Consider the following 22,803-nt stretch of genomic DNA (forward strand, 5'->3'; position numbering starts at 1 on the left):
TCGGAAGTCCACAGGATCGATCGAGCGGCTGCTCTCGGTTCAGTCTTCTTGCTTTTGATTGGGGTATCGGTGACGCATCACCAGGAGGTGACTCCGCGTCCCGGTGTAGTGTGAGGAAGAGGTTGAGCGGCTGCTCCCTTCAGGTAGAGACCCCGGCTGGGTGTTTCCCTGACTCCTCGATTCTCCCCAACACTCGTCGTGCCCCTCACAGCCTACCGATTGGCATTGTCGGCCATTTCATTTCTGCCCTCTGTTGGCATACGCCGGGATCGGCGTATATGCAGAGGACGGTTAGGACCATCCGTGCTGTGGGCTGGTAACGTACTTAGCCTGGAGGATTCCAGTGACTATAACTTTTGTTTATTCGTTGTATTGTTTTTGCCTTCATTAAAATAACTAACCCTTCACAAGTGGTTGCGTCCTCATTATCGTGTCTGTTAAACGATCCTGAGACGTTCAGGGCGTTACAGTTCCACACTTTTGTAATAAATAAAGAATGTTAGCAATCTTGTTGTTCATTGGGATACTGTTGAGAGGCAGAGGCCAGGGGCACGGACTCTGAAAATTGAAGGCAGGTAGGAGAGTGCAGAGGCAACAATTTGACCACACTGGGCAGGCAGGAAGGGCAGTGGCAGCACAACAGACTATGGAGGGCAGTGGAAAGGGGGGCAGGGGCAACAAACCAACAATACAGGACTGGCAAGAGAGGCTGTGGCAATATAATAGACCATTGTTGGCAGAAGGAAGAGGCAGTGGTAGTACAACCATACATGCCAACAGACCCGTTTCAGCCAAGAAACGTCCAATGTTTTTAAGCTCAAATGGGCTTTATTTGATCTGTCTCCTGTCTACAATCTCCTCTTTTTCAATGTAACTCAAAGGGGAAAATCAATACCCCAGTTTTTTTTCAAAATCTCCCTCTTACCAAGTTCAAAATGTTCGCAAGTATGGTACATTGGATCATGGTAGGCAGGAGGAATTGGGGTAGGGACATGGACTCGGATAACAGAGGACAGGAGGGACATGGAGAGGTGCACCAAACCGACCCTACAGGGCAGGCATCAGGGTTTGCAGCAGCACAATACACCACACAGCGCATGCGGGACGGGAGTGCAGCACAACAATCCATAGAAAGCAATAGGGAGGGGACAGGTCCATGCACATGGACAACAGAGAACAGAGGGGAAAGAGGCAATGGTAGCTAGCTGACCATAATGGACAGACAGGAGAGAAAGCTGCAGCATAACAGACCATAAAGGGCAGGAGGGACGGATCAGGGGCATTACAATGGAACAGACAAGCCAGGAGGGAGGGAATAGGGGTCTGCACATGGAAACAGAGGGTTGGGGCAAGGGGGCAGGGCAGGAGCAGCAAGATGACCATGGAGGTCAGGCAGGATGGGCACTAGAAACAAGACACGCCATGGAGAGCAACAATGAGACTATGGTGGCATACACACAGACCATGGAGGGAAGGTGGGAGGGGGTCGGGGGCAGCTAGCTGACCACACAGGGAAGGTGGGAGGTGCCATGGCAGCACAGAAGACCATGCATGGCAAGTGGGAGGGTTAGCGGCAGCACAATGGCTATGATGGGCAAGAAGGAGGGTGCAGGGGCATGCATAAAGGACCATGGAGGATAGAAGGGAGGGTCAGGACCTGGGCACAGACAAGAAAGTTCAGGGGAAGGGGCCTCACAACAGACCGCACGGGGCAGGCAGGAGGGGCAGTTGCAGCACAACAGACCAGGGAGGGCAGAAGGGTGTGGCAGTACAATGGACCATGGAGGACAGGAGGAAGGGGATAGGGGCTTGGCATGTGGACAGGCAGGGTGGCAGGGACAGGTTACAGTCATCTGACAATGCTAGACAGGTGGGAGGGGAGTGGCAGCTCAACAGAACACTCAGAGTAGATAGGAGTGGCAGGTCCATGGAACATGGAGGGCAAAAAGGATGGACCAGGGGCATGCACAAAAACATCAGAGGGCAGGGGGAAGGAGAATAGGGGCAGCAAGCTAAGCACAGAGGCTAAGCAGGAGGTCAATGATGGGCCATAGAATTGGGCAATGGAGGGCAGGAGGAGTGGACTGGTACATCTTGCTAAATGGAGGGCAGTGGCAGCACATCAGACCATGCATGGCAGGAGGGAGGAGGCTAGTCCATGGATTCAGACAACAGAGGATAGGGAGGAGGTGGATGGGGCAGCAAGCTAACTGTTCAGAGAAGGTGGGTATTAGGAACTTTATTGTTTTTAAAATGTGTGTCTGTGCGAACTACTTAAAATATGAACAAGTATGCAGCATAATCTCACTTTTATTCAGGAAGAAGAGGACGTTTGTGACTGTGACTCCGGGCTCACTTGGCAGAAACACCCCCTGACCCTCCACCCCCCATTGCATCGTAAAATGTAATGCCCGTGAAAAGGGTAGGTGGACGCAGTGTTACATAGAACATAGTCCTGAGAGCACGATTGAAAATGAAAACTAGATATAGTATATGGTATAAACTATGCACCAAAAAGTGTGAAATAAGATGAACCGGGGCGTGAAATATAATATGCAATACATTGTGCGCAATGACAGATTCATTGGAGAGCGCGAGATAGCACAGGCCCTAGCGCTTGCTATGCGATATGCGCCTTGGAGTGTAATATGCGCAGGGCAGTGTTGTGCAACCTAACTAGTCTCTAAAGTTATAATATAAAATATGTGCTGGGGAGTGTAACGTTGCATATGCACTGTGACAAAGATATGGATCCCAGATTGTAATATGTATGGCATAGCGCTGTGCGTTATAACATAGGCATCGAGGAAGGCACGTTAGATGGGGCAATATACCCGTGCAAAGGCAAGTGTGGCATGACATATTCACGGGGTGGTGTTACAGTGCACATGGGCTAGAGAGTGTCATAGCATACGCACTAGCTGGTGGAATACAACACAGAGGTGTGAGGCACTCGGCGGGCACTGGTGGGTGTAACACAGCATTGGGCTCAGCCAGGCGCACGCTGTGACTCTCAAGTGAGGTTCGTCTCCTTTCCCGAGATTAAAATAAAAAGTATTACACATCCAGCGGTGGATGTGTGTTTTATTAACCGTGAGGGGGGTTTCTTGCATAGTTTGGTCGAATTTTTTCGAGTCCCCTTTGAATGGCTTGGTGTGCGTGTATATTAAATGTACCCGTCAATAGCTACCCATGTTTGTATAAATAAACGACAAGGGTGTCTACTTGGAGAGTAACCACCGGCGGGGGCACCGGGATTAGGCACGGTAGGGCGTCAGAGCTTCACTAGCAGTGTAAATACATTCCATGTGGATTCATTCTATGCATAGTCGCCTTTTAATGAATTTCACGCAAATCGTCATGGTGATAGGTACATACGGTTTTTCCAGCATGTCCTAGGTGTTTCTATAAATATATTTTTTTTTAAAGTAATAAAAAACAAAGGCCGGCCCCGGGGGATGGGGTCCCCGGGGCCATAAGTGGCCTGAGGAGGGGGGCAACGCAGCCCCCTCGTAAAGAATTAAAAAAAAAAAAAAAGGCCATGACCCGGGGGTTGGGGTCCCCGGGGCCGATTAAGGCCCTGGGAGGGCCAAATTTATTTTTTTCAACAGAAAAAATTAGGGTGCAGGCCCTGGGGGATGGGGACTTAATCTCCCAACTTAAAACGGCTACAGGGCGTGTTTACACAGTGGGGAAGTGAGGGGACGGGGCCTGAGGTGATGTGTGCAAACACGCCCTGTGGCGCGTTTTAAGAGGTAGTTTTAATCCCCTGCCCTATTATATACTAGGGGCTTACAGAGGAGGTCATGCTGATCACAGGGGGACCCCAACGCATAGTGTTCCCTAGTGTATGTAGGTGTTTTCACTGTATTCTGAGTGTCTTTTACCATAGCACTGGCTCTACGACTGGTTAGTCAGACTCAGTTACCACCAGTATCCGTCTGAAAAAGTTGAGGGTACAGGATGATTTTGCAACAAGGCTTCTTTCTGCTCTTCTGTTTGTTCTTTCTGCACGTTATCCTTCTTCCTGCACTTTTATTCGTCTTTGAGGACTTCTGTTGCTTCTTTCTGCATTTCTTTTTTTTCTTTCTGTGCGTTTTTTCTTCTTTCTTCACATGTCCTATCTCTGTAGGCATAGTTAGAAATTAGCATTTAAAAAACCTTTGAAATTCACTGAAAAAAACATAGGTTTCAGGGGCGTTATAGTTAGGTGGATATTTCACTCGTAAAAAAACAATGAAATTCCACCGTTATAGTTAGTTCAGATAACTATAACTCGCGCGCCCGCAATCCTCTGCTCATGACGTCACATTTTACATCACCATGACATGGTCAGTGGCATCACTCTTGACATCACTGATGACATCATCCTTGTGATAGAGTGGCGGTCGCGCGAGTTATAGTTATCTGAACTAACTATAACGGTGGAATTTCATTGGTTTTTTTACGAGTGAAATATCCACCTAACTATAACATGTGTGAAACCTATGGTTTTTTAAGTGAATTTGCAAGGTTTTTTAAATGCTAATTCCTAACTACAACGTGTGTGAAACCTATGGTTTTTTCAGTGAATTTGTACGTTTTTTTAAATGCCAAGTTATGTATGTATTTTTTTTAATGGTTTTTCACCGTGCGCGGACCCCCGCGATTTAAAAAAAAAAAAAAATGGAATGTTTTTTTCTGCCTTCGGGTCCTTCAGGGACCCCCTGACAATGGCTAGGGGGTCAGAAACTCTCTACCCTGCCCCCTTTTCACGTTCGCCACCTTCCTTTTCCACTCTCGCACTGAAAACAAACAAAATGGCGGCCGACACTTCCTGATTTCGACCGATTCGAACGTTGACTGACATGTAACAACCAATCAGAATTACGCTCACGCACGTTAGGGTGCGCGCACGGTGCGCGGCTATAGATATGTATGTGCTTTTAACTGCAATTTTCTCAGGAACTACTGAACAGATTGACTCCATATATGCAAAAGGCACATCCCTGACCTGAGGACTTCCTCTCTGCCAAATTTCAAGTAATTCTGTTCAGCCGTTCGGGCTGTACCTTCGACTAAAGGTCCTATGGGAAAATGCATGGGGAAAACGCGTTTTGGGACCCCCCTTTTTTCTCGGCCCCCGCTTGACGAATCCCCCCCGAGACTTTCAGGGTAGAAGCTGAGCGGAGCGCCCCATTCGTTTTGAAAATTTCGCGAAGATTCGTCAACCGGCGCCAAAGTTATTCAAAATAGAATTTTGAGATTTCCTATGGAAACACGGTCCTAACTATAACTATCTACTGGCGACCGCCAGTAGATAATATACATATACACATATATAAATGTCTCAGACAGCGGCACATAACTGAGGCACACACCACAAGACCCACAAACCAACGCAGATTCATTTGAGTTGCCCATTGGAGGGCTCATATTTCTAAGTGGGAGGTGTGGCCTCTATGCCAAAAAGACTGTCGTGCCTCTGAAGAGTGCAATGAGCACGAAACACGTCAGGCGTGAATCGACAGGCATGCTGTAAACTGGATCCGCCTGCCGATCCGGCTTTTATCTCATGAAGGTTGCTGCAGTGAATGTCAGAGTAAGTCTCCAGAGGTGGGAACCTTGGAGCTTCGATATTTATCTCCCTAAGACATACACATGTCCATGGAGAATTGCCATACCGATAGATACCTAGAAATATAGGCCCATGCTGATGTTCATGAACATAAGTAGTATGGGGAAACATAGTACAAGGAAATAGAGGACGAGAGAGAGGGGGATATCACACCCTTCAACAGGACTTCCTGTAAAAAAGCAACAGGAAAAGCAACCTTACAAGGTTGAACTGACCTAAAACAGGTCAAGCTGAGTAAAGGCCAACTATTAGAAGGCCGAGACTGTCAGTGCAGGGAATAGAAACAGAATAAACCATAAGGTCCAAAATTCCGAACCAACAATGAAAAAGCCAATCAAAAGGAGAGGAAAGTGGAAAAAAAACTATATATATATTCATTAGAGGAACAGAAGTTCCACAAAAGGTAGGATTCCTCAAAATTGAAGGCAAGAGAAGGGCAATCACTTGTAAGCCTCGAGTGGAAGGAAAAGCAAGTGCCAGGACAGGGTCCTGTGAATGATATGTCAAACACAGTGTATTCAAAGAATTGGGGCAACTGCAGTAAAAAGAAGTGAAAATCACCACAAAGTGGGAAAACAAATCATCTAATGAAGAAAGGAACTCCAAAGGTGACACCTGTGCAATAACTAATTCCAGAGGACAAGGCTATACAACACCATAGAGGACAAGGCTATACAACACCATATAATACAACCAAACATAACCGTCTGTGAAAGAACAACAAACCTTTAAGGAAAGAAAACCCAAAGACAGAACCATTGGTTAGAAACAAAAAGCAAGAACAAAGAATACATTTCCAAATTAATATACCCATTAATCTACAGAACGAGAATGGCAAAAGAAGAGCAGTGCTCACCAACTTATAAAGCAGACCGTATAACACCACCAGTAAAAGGTCCAGTCGTTATGGGAGGTAACAAATGCAGACAAGGCGGTACCAAGGAGTGACTAAGAAGCCTATTTACGAATCAGAAGCCAGCATTTACGAAGGATGACGACACAAGCCAACAACAAATATGGGCGGAGGGTGGGTGGGGCTTCCAGTGCATACCCCAATAAAGCATGCCTCGCAGAGCGAGCAGCGCCTGTGCGCTGCCGCTAGGCTGGACCTAAAAAGGAATGAACCGCAAAATATGCAAAGTGGATTTTTTGATAAATGGACGGTATTTTTATTGTAAAAAAGCTTGTGTTTAAACATATTTATTTTGAACAAAGAAGCTGTGAATAATGTTATCATGACATTAAAGTATTCCAAATGGATGCGCAGGTGATAAGTGAAAAGCACTGTGAATACTTCAAACTGGCATAAACACAAATAGCACAAACTTCTTGATCAAACACAGACATAAACCACAAATTAAAATGTTATCACGTTAATAAATTAAGCTAAAAATACACACTTAATTACAAGCCACATGTTATGTTTTATCTGTAGTCTAACAATATTACTCGTAACACCATCACAAAAACAAAATGGGAACAGACACTGTACAAAGTATGTAACAATCCACGACATGCCATAAACTCAGGAACACACATTCAAGAAATGGTTAACCATAAAAATCACATGAAAAAAAAATGGCTGAAGCCGGCTGACACAAAGGCTACTCTCTCTGTATACTTCGTATTACAGCTAAAGAAATCCAGTCCTGAGAGTTGGAAATCTCAACAGATTCTTTGAGAGCTACTCCACCAAGTCAGATATGACTAGGGCTGCAGACTACCTCCTAAGCCATCCCTTGCAGAGTCTACTGTCAGACCCTTCAATGTCCCCCTTCTTCAATGATAAAATTACCTTTGTGCCTATACAGCAATTAAAGTTGAAAAGCTGCTTCCGATTGCAGAAGGGCGCAGAAGATAAATGGAGGGGAGAGGAGAGGTAAGAAGGCAGAGGGGTGAAAAGCGAGTAAAGTATGGAGAGCACACATGATGTTAGGTCATAAAAATAACCTGCAAAAATCCTAACATTATCACTGGGGTACTACAAAGTCTTAAAGCCAACAAGAGAAGGGAGGGCAAAGAAAACAATCTGAGTTAGCACAAGACTGGATAAGGGAACATTTAAGTTGTATGATGTTCGTTGCTCACACGGGGATGAATTGTGTGAGGGTAAAGAGAACATGAAATTATGTAATTTTGGTTGCACATAAAGAGAGTAAGCCACCTACCAACAATGCATTGAAAGGAAACGTTCTTAGTCTCAAATTGTTGACTATTTTGGAGCATGATCGAGAATGACTCGTCTCTTGAATAAAGTCATGTTTATTTCATTGCTCAATCTCTCTCTAGGGACCTGGAAGGATTAAATGACGAGTTGGCCTTACAATGGATCTGCGCGAGATTTCTAGCTCTTGCACAGATTCCTCCAGAAAGCGATCACACAACATGCTTATCAATCTATAGAATGAAACTTGAAGCCAAATATGAAGGCTCTTATGTTCAACCTTGTTTTCATTGACTTTTTGCAAGAGAGAAACCTCACATACACTGGGTACCCCCGTACCCAAATCACAGCATATCCCCCCTCCCCCCCAGCCTGTACGAGCAAAATTGTCCATGCAGGAGCACCCAAGAGTCCATAGGGTGCGGTCCGGAGATTGGTCTTTGTCAAAGCAGAGTACGAGGCTTATCCCCTCTAAACATGTCAAAAATGTAACGACCCCAGAACTCCCTCCCCCCCCCACCCCTCCCTCCCCTGAACTGGTGTGCTTAAGACCTGCCCCTTCAGGGACCCGGTCGGGAGATGTTCATTGGATAGCCAAGCTGTTAGCCTCACTTGTCCCCTCTGTCACTGTGAGCCAGGGAAGTCGAAGATATTTCAGGCAGGTCATTTCATTCAGCTTCGTAGCCAGCAGGGACACCAGGGGCCGCCAGGTAACCTTAAAGCTCTCTTCAGAATTCGTAAAGGAAGCCTGAATCCTTTCCATTCCTAAAATATACCACAGCTTGTGTAGCCATCCCATGTATGTCGGACGAGTCTGTGTCCCCCAGTGTGATAGAATGTGTTGGACCGCCGCCCCCAATGCCAGGCCTTTTTGCTTCCCTCGGATGGATATCAAAGGGTAAGTTATCGGGTTGGACAGCCCCAACACCGTGTACGCCGGAAAACGTGGTATTTCAGTCTCGAACTGTCTGTCAATGTTGTATAGTATCTTGGTCCAATACACCGTCAGTTCCTTACAGTTTCATAACAAGTGTATTAGTGTGCCCTCTTCCTCGTATCCTCGCCAAGACGTCGGACTGCGGTCCGGATTCCCTTTGTGCAAACGGGCTGGTGTCAAATACCAGTATGTGGCTACTTTGACTGCAGCCTCACTGCTGGCTGTGTTACGAGCCATATGATTGGCTCTGTGATAAATGTCCCGCCACTCTTTCTCCGTGAACTCCCTCCTCAATTCCTTCCCCCATCGTTGTTGGCCAGCAGAGGATTGCGGGGGAAGGGGCAGGTGGTCGCAGCATGTTGTGCAATTCAGAGATCATTTTCTTATCAGAGTGTTTCGCCAGCAGCCATTTTTCGTATTATGTTAGTTTCCTGCTCACGTGAGGCCGTACTTCCGGCTATAGGAGCCAGTGGCAGAGTTGGAAGTATTGGAACCGACCAGAGTCCGAAATGGCGTACAATTGTCGCACTTCCGAGAACGGGAGGATCTCATCTAGATCAAATAAGTGCCCCGCCGCTCTGTCTTCCGAGTCCTGCCACACTGAAAACGCTCTTTCATCCAAACCCGGACTAAACTCCTGGTTGTCAAACAAGGGAGGGGTAGGACATCAGCCCTCGTCTGACGGCCATCCCATCCCATACGCGCAACAAGGAGTTCATAATGGGTGAGCCCCTGAGATTCAGCAGTCTATCCACTTTCTTCAAAAAGGAAACCTTCCATAGGGAAAGTTTTGCCAGCACTCTATCCTGGAACAGCCACCTCTTTTCAGATTCTGGTCGGCTCCATTCTACCAGATAGCGAAGTTGTGCCGCTCTAAAATATTCCAGTACATTTGGGATCCCCAACCCTCCCTCCTCTGGTGGTCTATGGGCAAAATCCCTGCGTATACGAGGTCGCGCCCCCGCCAATACGAACTGCTGTATTGCCTGTTGTAACTTGTGTAGCATCCGCGATGGGGGAGCGCCCTGGGAAGAATGGACATTTTTATCACCGCAACACGCCCGAGCAGTGACAGTTGGTGGCGTTTCCACTGCTGAAGGTCTCTTGTGATCTGGGAGAGTAGCTTAGAGTAGTTACATGTGACCGTTTGGGCTATAAATGGGGCTATATCTAGTCCCAGATATGGGACCGTGTCCCAAACCTGAAGCTTACAGACTATACGACCACTGCGAACCGTGAGGTGAAGTTCCGAGGCAAATATTTTATCGCTCGCCGCTATGGGGAGGGTGAGAGACCTGGCCGCGCCTTAGCTAGTGCTATTAAGCATCCTCGGTTTTCAGTTACGTGCTTGATGTGGTCGATGATACGGGGTTGCGACATAGAGACAGTCCAGATATACTTAAAACATTCACCACTTTCTACGCGAATCTGTATAAAACACAACGTACTTCCCCTCCAGACTTTGCTCCCTTTTTTGGTGCCATCACTCTAGGCTGGTTAGGCGATGCACAGCGCGAATTCCTAACCGCGCTGTTTGAGGATGATGAGCTGCGAGAAGACATAATGCAGATGCAATCGGGCAAAACTCCAGGCTCAGATGGCCTACCCGTCGATTTTTTATAAATCATACATTGATCAGCTACTTCCAAAATTGAAGGAAGTTTTTCTCGAGGCTCATGAGTCGCAAATGCTTCCACCCTCAATGAGAGAAGCCCTCATCACGTCAGTGTTAAAGCCCGCCACACCTGCCGACCGGTGCGAATCTTACAGACCCCTGTCCCTTTTAAACACAGACACTAAGATTCTCGCTAAATTATTGGCCAACCGCTTGTGCCTTCTTCTAGATAAGCTAGTCCTTCCTGATCAGGCGGGAATCCTACCTGGAAGAGCGACGTCCCATAACCTCAGAACCTTGTTCTCCATCTTACAGACAGTTGATCCCAAACTGGCACAGGTAGCAGTCTTTTTAGATGCTTCCAAAGCTTTTGATTCGGTGGAATGGGATTACATCTATACTGTTTTACGATGCATGTGGCTCCCTATAGGCTTCCTTTCCTGGGTCCGCTTGTTGTACACTTCACCTACAGCAAGAGTCTTGATCAACTGGCGCACCTCACCGTCCATCCCCCTATCCCGTGGCACTCGTCAGGGATGTCCCCTCTCCCTGATCCTTTTTGCCCTAGTAATAGAACCATTGGCAGCACAGATTAGGCAACACTTCAACCATGTAGGCCTTCGCTGCCTCGTGCGTCCTGTTCTCATTTCCCTTTATGCCGTTAATGTCACCCTCTATATAAAAAAACCCTAGTCAGAATTTAAATCCACTCATGCGTGAGTTTGTTAGGTTTGGCGGCTACTCTGGGATTAATATCAATTGGGCTAAATAAACATTCCCGCTGACCAGTGGTGCCACTCCCTTTGAAACGGATTATTCTCTTGTATGGTGAGACGACGAGGTTAAATAATTGGGGATCCGCGTTACAGCAGACCGGGAGGAGCTCATGCGCCTTAACTATGGTTGTGCAATGGAACACATTACTGGTTGTATTACCCATTGGATAGCGCTGCCCTTGACCATGGCTGGTCGCATGTCTCTCATCAAAATGGTTATACTTCCTAAGTTTCTCTACTTATTCCTCAACATTTCTTATGATCCTGGCCGACACTTCTTTAGCACTCTCCGATCAGAACTGATTAGATTGGTTCGGGGTGGTAAACAGTCGCGCATTCTATGGGACACGCTTGCACGACCTTATGCACAAGGAGGCTTCGACATTCCGAATTTTTAATTATACTACATAAGCGCACAGGCGCACTTCTCCCACTTCTGGTTCCATTCTCCTCGGTATACATTTCATGTTGCCACTGAGCATTGGCTTGCGGACCCTATCCCACTAGATGGCATTTTACTCTCCAGTGTTGAGCGTAGGGGGCGTAGTCCTACTTCTATGGACTGCACGAAAAAGGGCTCGCATTTTAGAACGAACTGCCGCAACCTGCTTCTATTCCCCTCTTCTCCCACTCACTTATCACCCTGATTTGACACTATTGCAGGAAGGCATATTTAGGAGGATGGCACGTACTCGGAATATGCAATACTGGGGAGACCGATACGTTAAGGGCAAGTTCCGTACCATCCAACAGTTGCGTCATGATCCCTCCCCCGTATACCATAGATACCTTCCTCTACGCTCGATTGCGTCATGGTATGCAGGTGTGTCACTCCACGTTTCCTTCTCAGCCAACACCTTTAATGCCGCTGCACCATATCTTGCAAACAGATTCTGCTTCACGTTTAGTATCTACACTGTACCACACTTTGTATGTAGATCATGAGTACCCGCTATGTACCTCCTGCGCTAAATGGGGGGCAGAGTTGGACCAGGAATTAACTGATGCGCAGTGGGCGTACTTCTGCAAGCAGACGGAGCAGGTCTCCTCGAATAGCCGGCTTTGTATCATACACTACCTATTTCTCCATCGTAGCTACTATGCCCCAGTTCGGCTCCACAGGTATGGCCTGCGCGATTCAGATAGATGTGATAGATCTCAGGCAGAACAAGCGGACTTTTTACACATAGCGTGGGAATGTCCTGGGGTGCTTGACTATTGGTGTCACGTCCTCACAGCCCTAGATTCCATGACTTCCGCACCTATCTCTAGATCACCTCTTATCACACTCATACGGTATAAGGGTATACTGCCCATATTTCTGTCAAGTATAGAAAATTTGCATCCTTCTGTTTGGTGTTGTCTAAGCGCCGGGTGGCCTGCAGGTGGGGTCGTGATCAGGCACCCAAATTTAAGGAATGGCTGGGTGATATGCTCCTTTGGCAAGATCAACTATGCACATACGCTGAGTTACTTCCTCAGTCCTCACGCCCCGTGATATATGGGGCCCGCTGCAGTCATACCTGCTAGACCATCCTGTCATTGCTGATGATGTACCCTGAAGTCTGCATGCTTGGAACGTTTTAAGATGTGTCACTTCCCCCGTTGTGGAGAGACCGGTTTTGGGAGTCCCCTCCTGTTGTCCTCTTTTGCTTCAGGCTGATCCCCTCCTTATCCCCTAGCTGTGCACGTGCTTATTATGATCACTAAATAGAACATTCTGATATTGCCATTTATAGTAATATTGTAGGTTTGCAATGTATTTTGATATCCATTGACATCCATTTACTCTGAATGTTACAGTTCTCCATTTGACGATTGCATTTTTGATGCTGCCTATAAAGAAATTGTATTTCTACTGTACGTGTCGACATATTGCTTGTATCTTGCTGACGGAAGTTTAAATAAATAATAATTAAAAAAATGTAAAAAAAAGAATTTGAGACTCATATACGACCACACAGAAAAAGAATGTGGACTGGAATACAAATAAGGGAGATCAGCAGGACAGACTTGTGCACCATAACGCATAAAAGGTGCACCCTACTCAAGAAAAGCGAGAAAGTTTGCCTAAAACAAATGGGGACACAACGGTAAAACACTGGTCAGACCCAGACCGTGGATTTCCAAGTATAGACCACACCAGATGTTCCTCTGCTCCAGTGGAAATTCCTTCAACATAAAAGGGTACTCCCTGAGAGAATCAGGAGAGACTAAAAATGCATCATTAGCGGCAACCCAACACCACAGGATGCCTTAAGGGATAGCATTTTAATAAAAATAATTTGCAATATGCCTACAGCAAGTGCCCAAAGAGCAGGTAACACAGGCAATCTATCTAATTTGAGAAAGAAATATCATAGACAAAAGGTGTCTTAGGCATGGAGCCCTTCAGCAGAGATGAAAGAAAAACCTATCCAATAGGTGTTAGACCCACGTAGGGTCACACAAAGACAACCTGTCGTCCGCAGTGTAAATACAAAAGAAGAAGACCTGCTGAAGCAGGAACATCACTCCAGGAGGCCTGCTGTATTGAGTAGACCCACACAGGGACATTCCAGAAAGCCTAACAGAATGCAAATGTTAATCAGAGACACAACATAGAAGAACACGCTGAGTGTTAACCAACAATGAATGGTTGAGAGAATGGAAACAGAGCTAAGGGTCTCCACCACCCAGACTGTCTCGAAACTGACGCTAAGCAGCATTGGCGCTAAATAAATTGAGGCCATCAAAAGGCATGTCAGTTAAAGTGGATTGGACTGCCTCCGAAAACCCAGTGGTATGAAGCCAAGCCAGCCAGTGTAACGCCACAGAAGAAGCCAAGGCACGACCAACTGAATTGGTTGTGTCCATCCCACACCAAATTATTAATTTAGCAGTCTGCTGCCAATATGATATCAACAGGGCCAAATTATTCAGATTAGCATCCAGAAGCGATGGCAACAATCATGTCAACGAATCCCATAAGGCATGAGAAAAACATTAGAGAACGCATATGTGTTAATGGAATGTAAAGCAGCACTGGTAGAAGAGAAAATATGCTTTCCACAAGAGTCCTGTCTCTGGCAATCTATGTCAAGCGGAGTATGAGGCAGAAATTACAAATCATGAGAAGCAGTAGCGGCATGCACCACAAAACTGCTGTGTGTCGGGTGGCGAAGGAGACAATTCGGGTCGGTGGGGGCAGGGAGGTGCATGTGGGCATTAAAATGCCAGTATCTGGCTTAGACCATGCCCCTAGCAAAACCTCATGCAGCACATCTCAAAGAGGCAATACCAACTCAACACCTGATTGGCTGGGATGAAGAACGCCAATGTGGGGGTCCGTAGACTTTGTCACCAAAGGAACAGACAAATCTAAAACTGCAGCCACCCGTTCCATGTTCGCCAAAGAGCTGTCCTCTGTGGCTAGGCAAGAAGGAGAAAGAAGGCCAGAAGCAGGTGAAGACTCTAACCAGTTTGCTTCACCCAAATCAGCAATCCAACTATCCACCATAGAGGATTCATAGGCATTGGCTGTACAAACCCAACCCGTTCCTCATTCTCTTCCAAAAATTGTTCCACCGAACCATGATGCATTGACTCTGCACCCAACGCCGATCCAGCAGCATATCAACGTCAGGAGAAGACAGTGGAAGGGAATCAGACGGCGCCATGGACAGAATGAGGCGAGGGGAGGCCGACGTCGCTGGAGCGAGCCCCGAAGGGTCCTGCACCGGTGCCAAGTCAGAGTCGATCAGCACCGACAGAGAAGCCCCGAAGGTTCATACAAGGGTGCTGCGTCAAAGTTGATCGGCATAGCAGGTGTGAATCGGTCATCGATGTATATAAGGGCCTAACTGCAGGCGAGGGCGAACCCGGCGTGGGCACAGTCAAAGCACCTGTCGCCTCCTTGGGGACCATAGGTGCTCCAGGGAAAGGTGAATACCCAAAGATGACGTAGATAGCATAATAATAATCTCTCATTTGGGTCAAAGTCGCCCCGGCTCCAGGAAAAGCAGGTATGCACGGGAGAGACTCTCGCTCGGGGTCCTCAGCTTGAGGGTGTAATGTGCTGTGGGAAACTACGTTGTGAGATGATAAAGACGGGAGATGCTGCGACTTCGACCGTTTGCGACGTGACTTACCGCAGGACGTCAACAGCGAGCAATGTCTACGGGGAGGGCTCCTGGATTGGCTCCATTGATCGGGAAGCAGACCGAGATCGGCGATATTCAGAGGATTTCCGTGCTGTCAGAAGCTTCATCAGTTGCTCCTGCAGCGCCTTTGGCTTCCTTTGTTGACAAGTGTCATACTGCTTGGAGTCGTGGTGCTTGCCCAAGCACCACATACAGACAAAATTAGTGTCCATGGCTGACATTTGTCGAGCACAAGACTCACAAGGTTTAAAACCAGAAGGCATAGTAAACAGCAAACTCAGTTCCAGACCAAAAAATGTCATAGAAGCCCAAGAAACAGCCAGAGGAACCGCTTCTTCGGATTCACATTGTAGTGTGGAAAAGAAGAAACTGACATCAGCACGTCATGGAAGGGCTTATATGGACTCCGTCGATGTCACATTCGGTAGACAACGTTGCAAGGGAGTTGCAGGACACCCTCAACCGACGTGCAGAGGTTCTGCTGGAAAGAATTTCAGCTCCAGTCTGCTGTCTGGGGAGAATTCTAAGGTAAGGAATCTGTGGCTAGATGTCTATCAGATCACACATTAATAAAACCATTTTCCTCTGCAAAATGACTTTAAGGCAAACCCACTATAAACAGACATCACCATCATGCTTATGAAGCACTATGAGACATTTGAGCGTTAAAGAATAAAGGTCTGAGAAAAGCCTCAAAACAAGCAGTTCTTAATCAATGTCCTGAAGTAAATAAGATGAATGTCAATGAATCACAAAGAATGTTAGCAAGGAAGACAGACTATCTTCTAGCAGAGTTTAATAAATTCTCAGATAAGCTGAAAAAAAGCATTATCATTGCAGTGTATATCTGCATCTCAATTTAAAATACTTCAGGGAATTCCTGTCAACTGCATTATGAGTGAAAATCAACACCTTAAACATCACTCTAGCGGCAATGGCGATGTGGGGTCAGTGCAAATGCCTAAGTATGGATGAGATATGCTCTGACTAGGAAATGTTCACTTTTGCTCTAATAGAGAATTCTGCAGCACCTGCAGCTGTTTCCTAAGGGCATCGATCAAAAAAGGTCTTAAGGAGTTCCTAAACTTACTTAGAAAAGGCACACTTGACAGGCATACTGCTGTTTAGAGAAGATAGAAAAAAGACAAGGCTGGAGTAAAAACAGTCTTTAAAGATGGCAAGACTGTTGTAGCTGAATGCACATAAAATGATTGAATCTAGAAATTTGCAGAGTCAAGAAAATAATACAATTTAAAGAAAAGTGTACAGGGATCTATCTATCCACCCAAACAGAAAGGAAATAAAAAAACTGGTCTCCTTTGATCCTTTCAGTCCCTTCTGTGGCAGTGTAATGTATTGGCTGTACTACTGATTCAGAGACTCTCATGATCTCAATAAAAAGTGGTGTTTCCACTAAAGATTCATTTTTTGTTTTTTTACTTCAACTCTACCCTCCATTTAAGATGATTGGAATTTTCGCCAATGCATATTTTTAATTCAAAATCTAGAAATGTTTCATGCACAAATGATGGCTCCCTCTACCATTGTCCACCCATCTCCTATTTCATTCAGATAAACCTTGCCTGCATTTGTGGGCCATAGACATCCAGTTCCAGGGAAAGTAAGTGAATATAGAAATTTGGATGGGTGTAGGTGGATGTAGATGTATTTTCAAATTCCTTAGCTATTGTGATCCTTAGCTATTGTGAGTCACACCTTCATTGTAATATATAATTACACAATAATCAACCACTCACCGCAGTTCATTGTAGCAAGGTGCGACATTGTTTGATAAAACTCTCTGTAGTGAAATATGGTAATATCTGAAACTATGCTCTATACAGCTACAAGCACGTTTCCCAATATTTAAAGTCCCTGAATCAAATTGTAAATCACAAGCTTAGCATATGGAACAACTTACTTTTCTTGCTGCTTCTTTGCGCCTTAGACGACTCAGGGGGTACGTCATCTGCCGCAGGATTTGGAACAAGTTCACTGGAGTCAGAAATGTTGTTCTTTTTTTTCTTCTTTTTAGTAGAAGCAGACTCTGAGACAAACTGTCTTTCTGGGACATTCAGAGAGCCTTCATTTTCCTTTTCTTCACTCCTTGCGTCTCCTTCAGTACCAGAAATATTAGCAGATTCAATTAACTTTGAGGTGTTTGTTGCTTCACCACCTGTAACTTTGCCTGTCATAAATGGAGAAAAAAAGTAGACATTGTCTTTGTTGTTTTCTTGGCTTTACGTGTAAAAATAGCCTAATTCTGGCTCAATGCATACGATTTCAATCTTACAGATAGCTGCGTTTTCTGGTATGTAGCAAACACCTGCCAAAAGGAGTCTGATAAAGAACTACAAAAGAGTGGTGATGTAGGCCATGAAGTACCCCAGCATGACAGCCAAGGTACCAGGCCCACTGCAACACCCAGGGCACCAGTTGCACCCCAACAGCCAGGATATCCCACTTGCCACAAGAGCCAGGTTATTAAACTAACCAGGCCAGCGTGGGTACCAAGACATAACATGATAGCCAAGGCATCTAGGAGAGAAGGGATTATAACCGTTTCACAAGCCAGCATAGAACATGAGAATACGCAAGCCACCGGCCCTTACAATTAAAAAAAGGCAAATTCACTCAGAACAACAGGAGACCGGCTACCAGAACAAAAAGTAAAAATGCCAAAAGATTAATCAGGAAACACCTCCCTCTAAGATAAATGAGTGAAAAGCTACCCGCCCCAACCAAACAGCCACAAGGGCCAGACCTCATTATCCTTGGCCACATTGAAGGACCATGTGTTAATCCACCGGTCTTTGACCTGGGGGGGGGGGGGAGAGGAGGCAAATGCAAAAGAGCTTGGGTCTGTAGTCTGGAAAGGTCCACATCACACTACACTATATGCACAAGTTAGGAGGGCTTGGGGAGACGGAGGAGAGTGAGTGGCTCACGGCACTGGGGGTGCCTTGGCCAGATTAACATACCCATTGGAATCTGGACAAGAAGGCAGATGTTGAGACCCTGGGCTGCCATCATGCCTCTGCATGTCACCCATCATCATTAAGAGGCACTTAATAATAATAATAATAATAATATTACAGGTGCTTATAAAGCGCAGCTGACACCCTACGGGTAACCTGGCGCTGTGTTAAGATGTTAACTGAGTGTAGAAAGAGCTATAGCCCCTGCCAGGTGGAATTAGCAGGGAACTGGAGAGCAGGCCCAAGGATAGAGCCAGGTTTTTATCCTTTTTCTGAACTGCAGAATGTTATCTATTTGTCTAATATCCAATGGAAGTTTATTCCAGAGGCGGGGGGCTGCCGTGCAGAAAGCCCGGCCTCCTGATTTAACTTTCTTGACTCTATGCACCCTCACCAGATTTGCCAAAGAGGAACGAAGCATCCGGGGGGGGGAGCATACCAAATACATTTTTCCTGCAGGGACTTGGGTCCATGTCCATGCAGGGCATTGAACAAAATGCATAGAGCCTTAAATTGTATTCTCTGCAAGACTGGCAGCCAATGCAAATCAGAGAGTGCCAGGGAGGCTGTTTTTGCAGCCATGGTCTGTATTCTCTGCAATCTCTCAATCAGATATCGTGGAGAATACAAAAGCAGAGCATTGCAGTAGTCCAATCTGCTGAGGATAGTACTCCAGACTATCAGCCTTCTGGCCTCCAAAGAAAACATCGGAATTGTTTTTCGGAAAGCTCTAATCAGACTGAAACAACTCCCAACTGTCTTGTTGACATGTTTCTCTAATGTCAATTTGCTATCAAACATGACTCCCAGATTACGCACAGCGTTACTGGGAGCCAATGGGACACTGGCAGGAGTTGGCCAGAAGTTAGATGGAAGTATAGGGGGAATTCTTCCTGCTGCACAGTATAAGATCTCTGTCTTCTCACAATTAAATTGAAGGGAATTCTCCCTGAGCCAAGTTGCTATATCCTGCATACATGCGTGAAAGTCTATTAGAGAAACTGATTGCTCACCTTCTAAGGACAGGATAAGCTGGATATCATCTGCATAATTTACTAAGTTGACATTATGAGATCTTATAATTGTAGGTAGGGGACTCATATAAATGTTAAAAAGGATAGGGCTTATTGTCGATCCCTGTGGGACACCATGCAGAATATTAGAAAACTTAGAACAAAAAGGAGGGAGGGCTATTGCTTGTTGTCTGTTGGATAGATAAGAGTAAAACCACTTAAGAGCGGTGCCCGTCACTCCCACCTCTTCAATTCTGGACAGAAGAATCCCATGGTTTACCGTATCGAATGCGGCAGACAGGTCGTGAAGAAAAAATATGGCAGACTCTCCCCTGTCTGCTCACATCCGTAGATCGTCCATGACGGTCACCAGAGCAGTCTCTGTCCCATGGCCAGGGCGAAAATCAAACTGTACCCTATCCAAGATGTCTTTTCTTTCTAAGAACTGGAATAGTGCTTAACTAACCACTCGCTCCAGAATTTTTATTGGCTATGGTAAGAGGGAGATCAGTCTATAGTTCTTCAGACAGGCTGGGTCGAGTGTCGCTTTTTTCAACAAGGGTGTCACCGACGCCTGCTTCCAGCAGGCCGGCACAGTGCCATTCATCAGGGATTGATTACAAATTTGCCGTAGGACCGGAAATAATTCAGGATCCAGCCCCTTCCAGATTTTATGTGGCAGTGGATCCAAAGGAGATCCAGAGGATACTCCCATGGCCATTTTTTCAAAGTCACCTATAGAAAGCATGCCAAATGATCCAGGGAGTATAATTTCCCCCTCTCAGCTTGACTCGCAGAGTGTGACTCCTTGGGCATATACTCTGGATTTAAGCCATTAACAATGTTACTTATCTTGTCCTCAAAGAACATTGCCAGTCTGTCACACAGTACCTGACTAGACACAATCTCATTCTTTGTGCACTCCGGGTTAATCAGAGTATCTACAATCCTGAATACATCCTTAGTCCTATTTTGTGCCTTCAGGATAGAATTAGCAAAATACTCTGTTTTAGCTATCACAATTTCTTTCCTATATTCCGCTATGGCTATCCTCCAGGAGGTTTTATCCTTCTCAGTGTAGGCTCTGCGCCATTTCCTTTCTGCTTGCTTACAACTAAGTTTCAAAGTTCTACGTTTTTCATTAAACCATGGGGCTGACGGTCTGCCGAGTTTTTTATGATTTTGTTTTATGTTTTTTTAAGTTTGTTTTTTATTTTCTTAATAAGCAGCAGTACAAAACAACAGTTGAATACGCAGTTTTCAACAATATAGAACAGTGCAGTAGCAATCACCAGAGACAACCCCTCAGGAAGCATTTCCCCAACACTATACATCTTTAATATCCACCTCCCCGCGCACACACCTCTGGGCCTCCCCGCATCAGTCCGAGTCCGAGGCATCATCATCTTGATCTGAGGGCGGGTCACAGATGTCACCCCTGAATTTGTTCCACGCCCCCCATACTTTACCCCATTTACGAGGGCAACCCCGCCTGATGAAGGCCGACCTTTCCGCAAACATGGCATCGTCCATGTCGGCTCCCCATGTGGTTAGCTTCGGCAATTCCCCTGTTCCCCATTTTTGGGCTATGTTGCGCTTGTCTATCATAATCCCTAGCGTAGTCCAACCCTGCGCCTGGCGCGTGAGGTCATTAGGTTCCCATATATTCAGTAGGTAGCGTCTAGGCTCCGGTACCAGCGAGACTCCCCCCGACTGCGACAGCGTCCGCATCACCTGCTTCCAGTACTCCTGGAGTACAGGGCATTCCCATATGGTGTGGAAGAAATTTCCCACCTCCCCGCAGCCGCGCCAGCAGAACGGATGTGGCGCACTACCTATGCTGTGTAGAGTGTGTCTGGTGTAGTAGCGCCTCCCGCCACTCCGGCTCATCAAATTCGCCCACATCCCGGGACCATTTCTCGCGGAGAGGACCCATTGGTTCCGGTAGGTTGTTGACCAGCTTACGGTATGTAAGCGATGTGTCCCTTTTAGGCATGTAATCCGTTAACAATCTGTCCTCCAAGGGCGACGCCTCCGGTACTGTTGCGCCAGGCGCAAGCCTCGATAGCAAGGCGTGCTTGATTTGTGTATATCGGAACCACTCGGAGGATGCTAGCTCGTATTGCTGTTGAAGACGCGCAAATGTAATTATTTCACCCTTGTGCCACATGTCGCCAATCGTAGAAATCCCGATGTTGTCCCAATTGTCAACGCCCCTGCTGCTTCTAAGCTTTCCGAGCTGCTTTGTGTCCCCACAGAGGTGTGAGTTGGCTCAAGACCCTACGCCACCCTAGCTTGGCTTGTGCCGCGTGCCAAATGGCGACGGTCTGCCTAAGCGGACCGATGAGCGCTGGAGCCAATTTACCGTCATACAGGGGTGACAACACACCTCGCTCTCCCAGTATGTCCCTATCTGCTTTAAATACAGGGTCCGTCCGCGGGACATGAAGCCACTGATTAATTACTTTTAGCTGCGCCGCCCAGTAATAGAGTTGGATATCTGGAAGCGCTATTCCTCCATCATACCAGCCGCGAGTTAACTTGGACTGTGCTATACGCGGCGGTCTACCACCCCACATAAGGCTAGTCACCTGTGCCGCAATTGCGCGGAAGTATTCCGGCGGTATGCAACACGGCGTGTTTTCCAATACATACACGAATCGAGGCAGGGCCATCATTTTAAATAGGGCAGCTTTCCCCAGTAACGTGAGCGGCAGCGCACCCCAGTGACGCGCGTCGCGCTTGAGACGGTCTAGTGGGGGTTGCAGATTTAGTTTTAGAAAGTCCGCAGGGTTTGCATTGACGTGGATACCCAGATATTTAAATTATCCCGTCGCCGTTTGAAGTGGGCAGTCTGCAGGGAGTCGAGGAGGAGGGCCGCGCAGCACATACATTATCGATTTTGACCAGTTAATAGTGTAGCAGGATGCTACTGGTTTAGTATAGAGAAGTCGGACCCAGGCACAAAATTTGGGCCCAAAGCCCAAGTGCAGTAATACTGCAAACAGGAAGGGCCATTCGACCATGTCAAATGCCATTCGCGCATCTAACGAGAGCAGCACCGCTGGCTCCTGTAAGCGCTCCACTCGGGCCATCACACCGTGCAAGCGCCGCAAATTGAGGGCCGTGCTTCTGCCGGGCATGAAACCAGACTGGTCTGGGTGTACAATTTCTGGCAAGTGTGGTGTCAGTCTGGTCGGCAAGAGTTTCGCAAGGACTTTCGCCTCTGCATTCAGCAGTGATATAGGACGATAGGAGGTACACTCAGAAGCAGGCTTGCCGGGCTTCAGTATAGCCACTATGGTGGCTGTTCGTTGGTCCCGTGGGAGTTCGCCCACTGGGAGACTGTCTGTGAACATGTTAAGTCAGTGGGGGGCGACCGTCCCGGCTGTTCGCTTATAGAGCTCGACCGGTATGCCATTCGGTCCCATCGCTTTACCGGATTGTAGCGCTCCGATTGCCATTTGTACCTCTTCTACTGTTATGTCAGCTTCCAGGGCACTCGCCGCCTCAGTGGTGCGCCGGGGCATCGCTAAATCTTTCACATATGTCCCCGCCTCC

The 22,803-nt window shown here is 46.7% G+C and overlaps 1 protein-coding gene across 4 annotated transcripts in view; it reads right to left on the reverse strand.

Moving 5' to 3' along the window:
• BDP1 (BDP1 general transcription factor IIIB subunit) overlaps positions 1–22,803 on the reverse strand; it is a 1,439,438-nt gene that overhangs the window by 1,163,238 nt on the left and 253,397 nt on the right. For all 4 annotated transcript variants that reach the window (XM_085632357.1, XM_085632359.1, XM_085632358.1 and 1 more), the window contains exon 12: positions 17,173–17,439. In XM_085632357.1, coding sequence (XP_085488483.1) covers positions 17,173–17,439 — 267 coding nt within the window. The remainder of the gene's footprint in view (positions 1–17,172; positions 17,440–22,803) is intronic.

Source organism: Triturus cristatus, chromosome 2_1, assembly GCF_964204655.1.
Source record: "Triturus cristatus chromosome 2_1, aTriCri1.1, whole genome shotgun sequence".
NCBI classification, from domain to species: domain Eukaryota; kingdom Metazoa; phylum Chordata; class Amphibia; order Caudata; family Salamandridae; genus Triturus; species Triturus cristatus.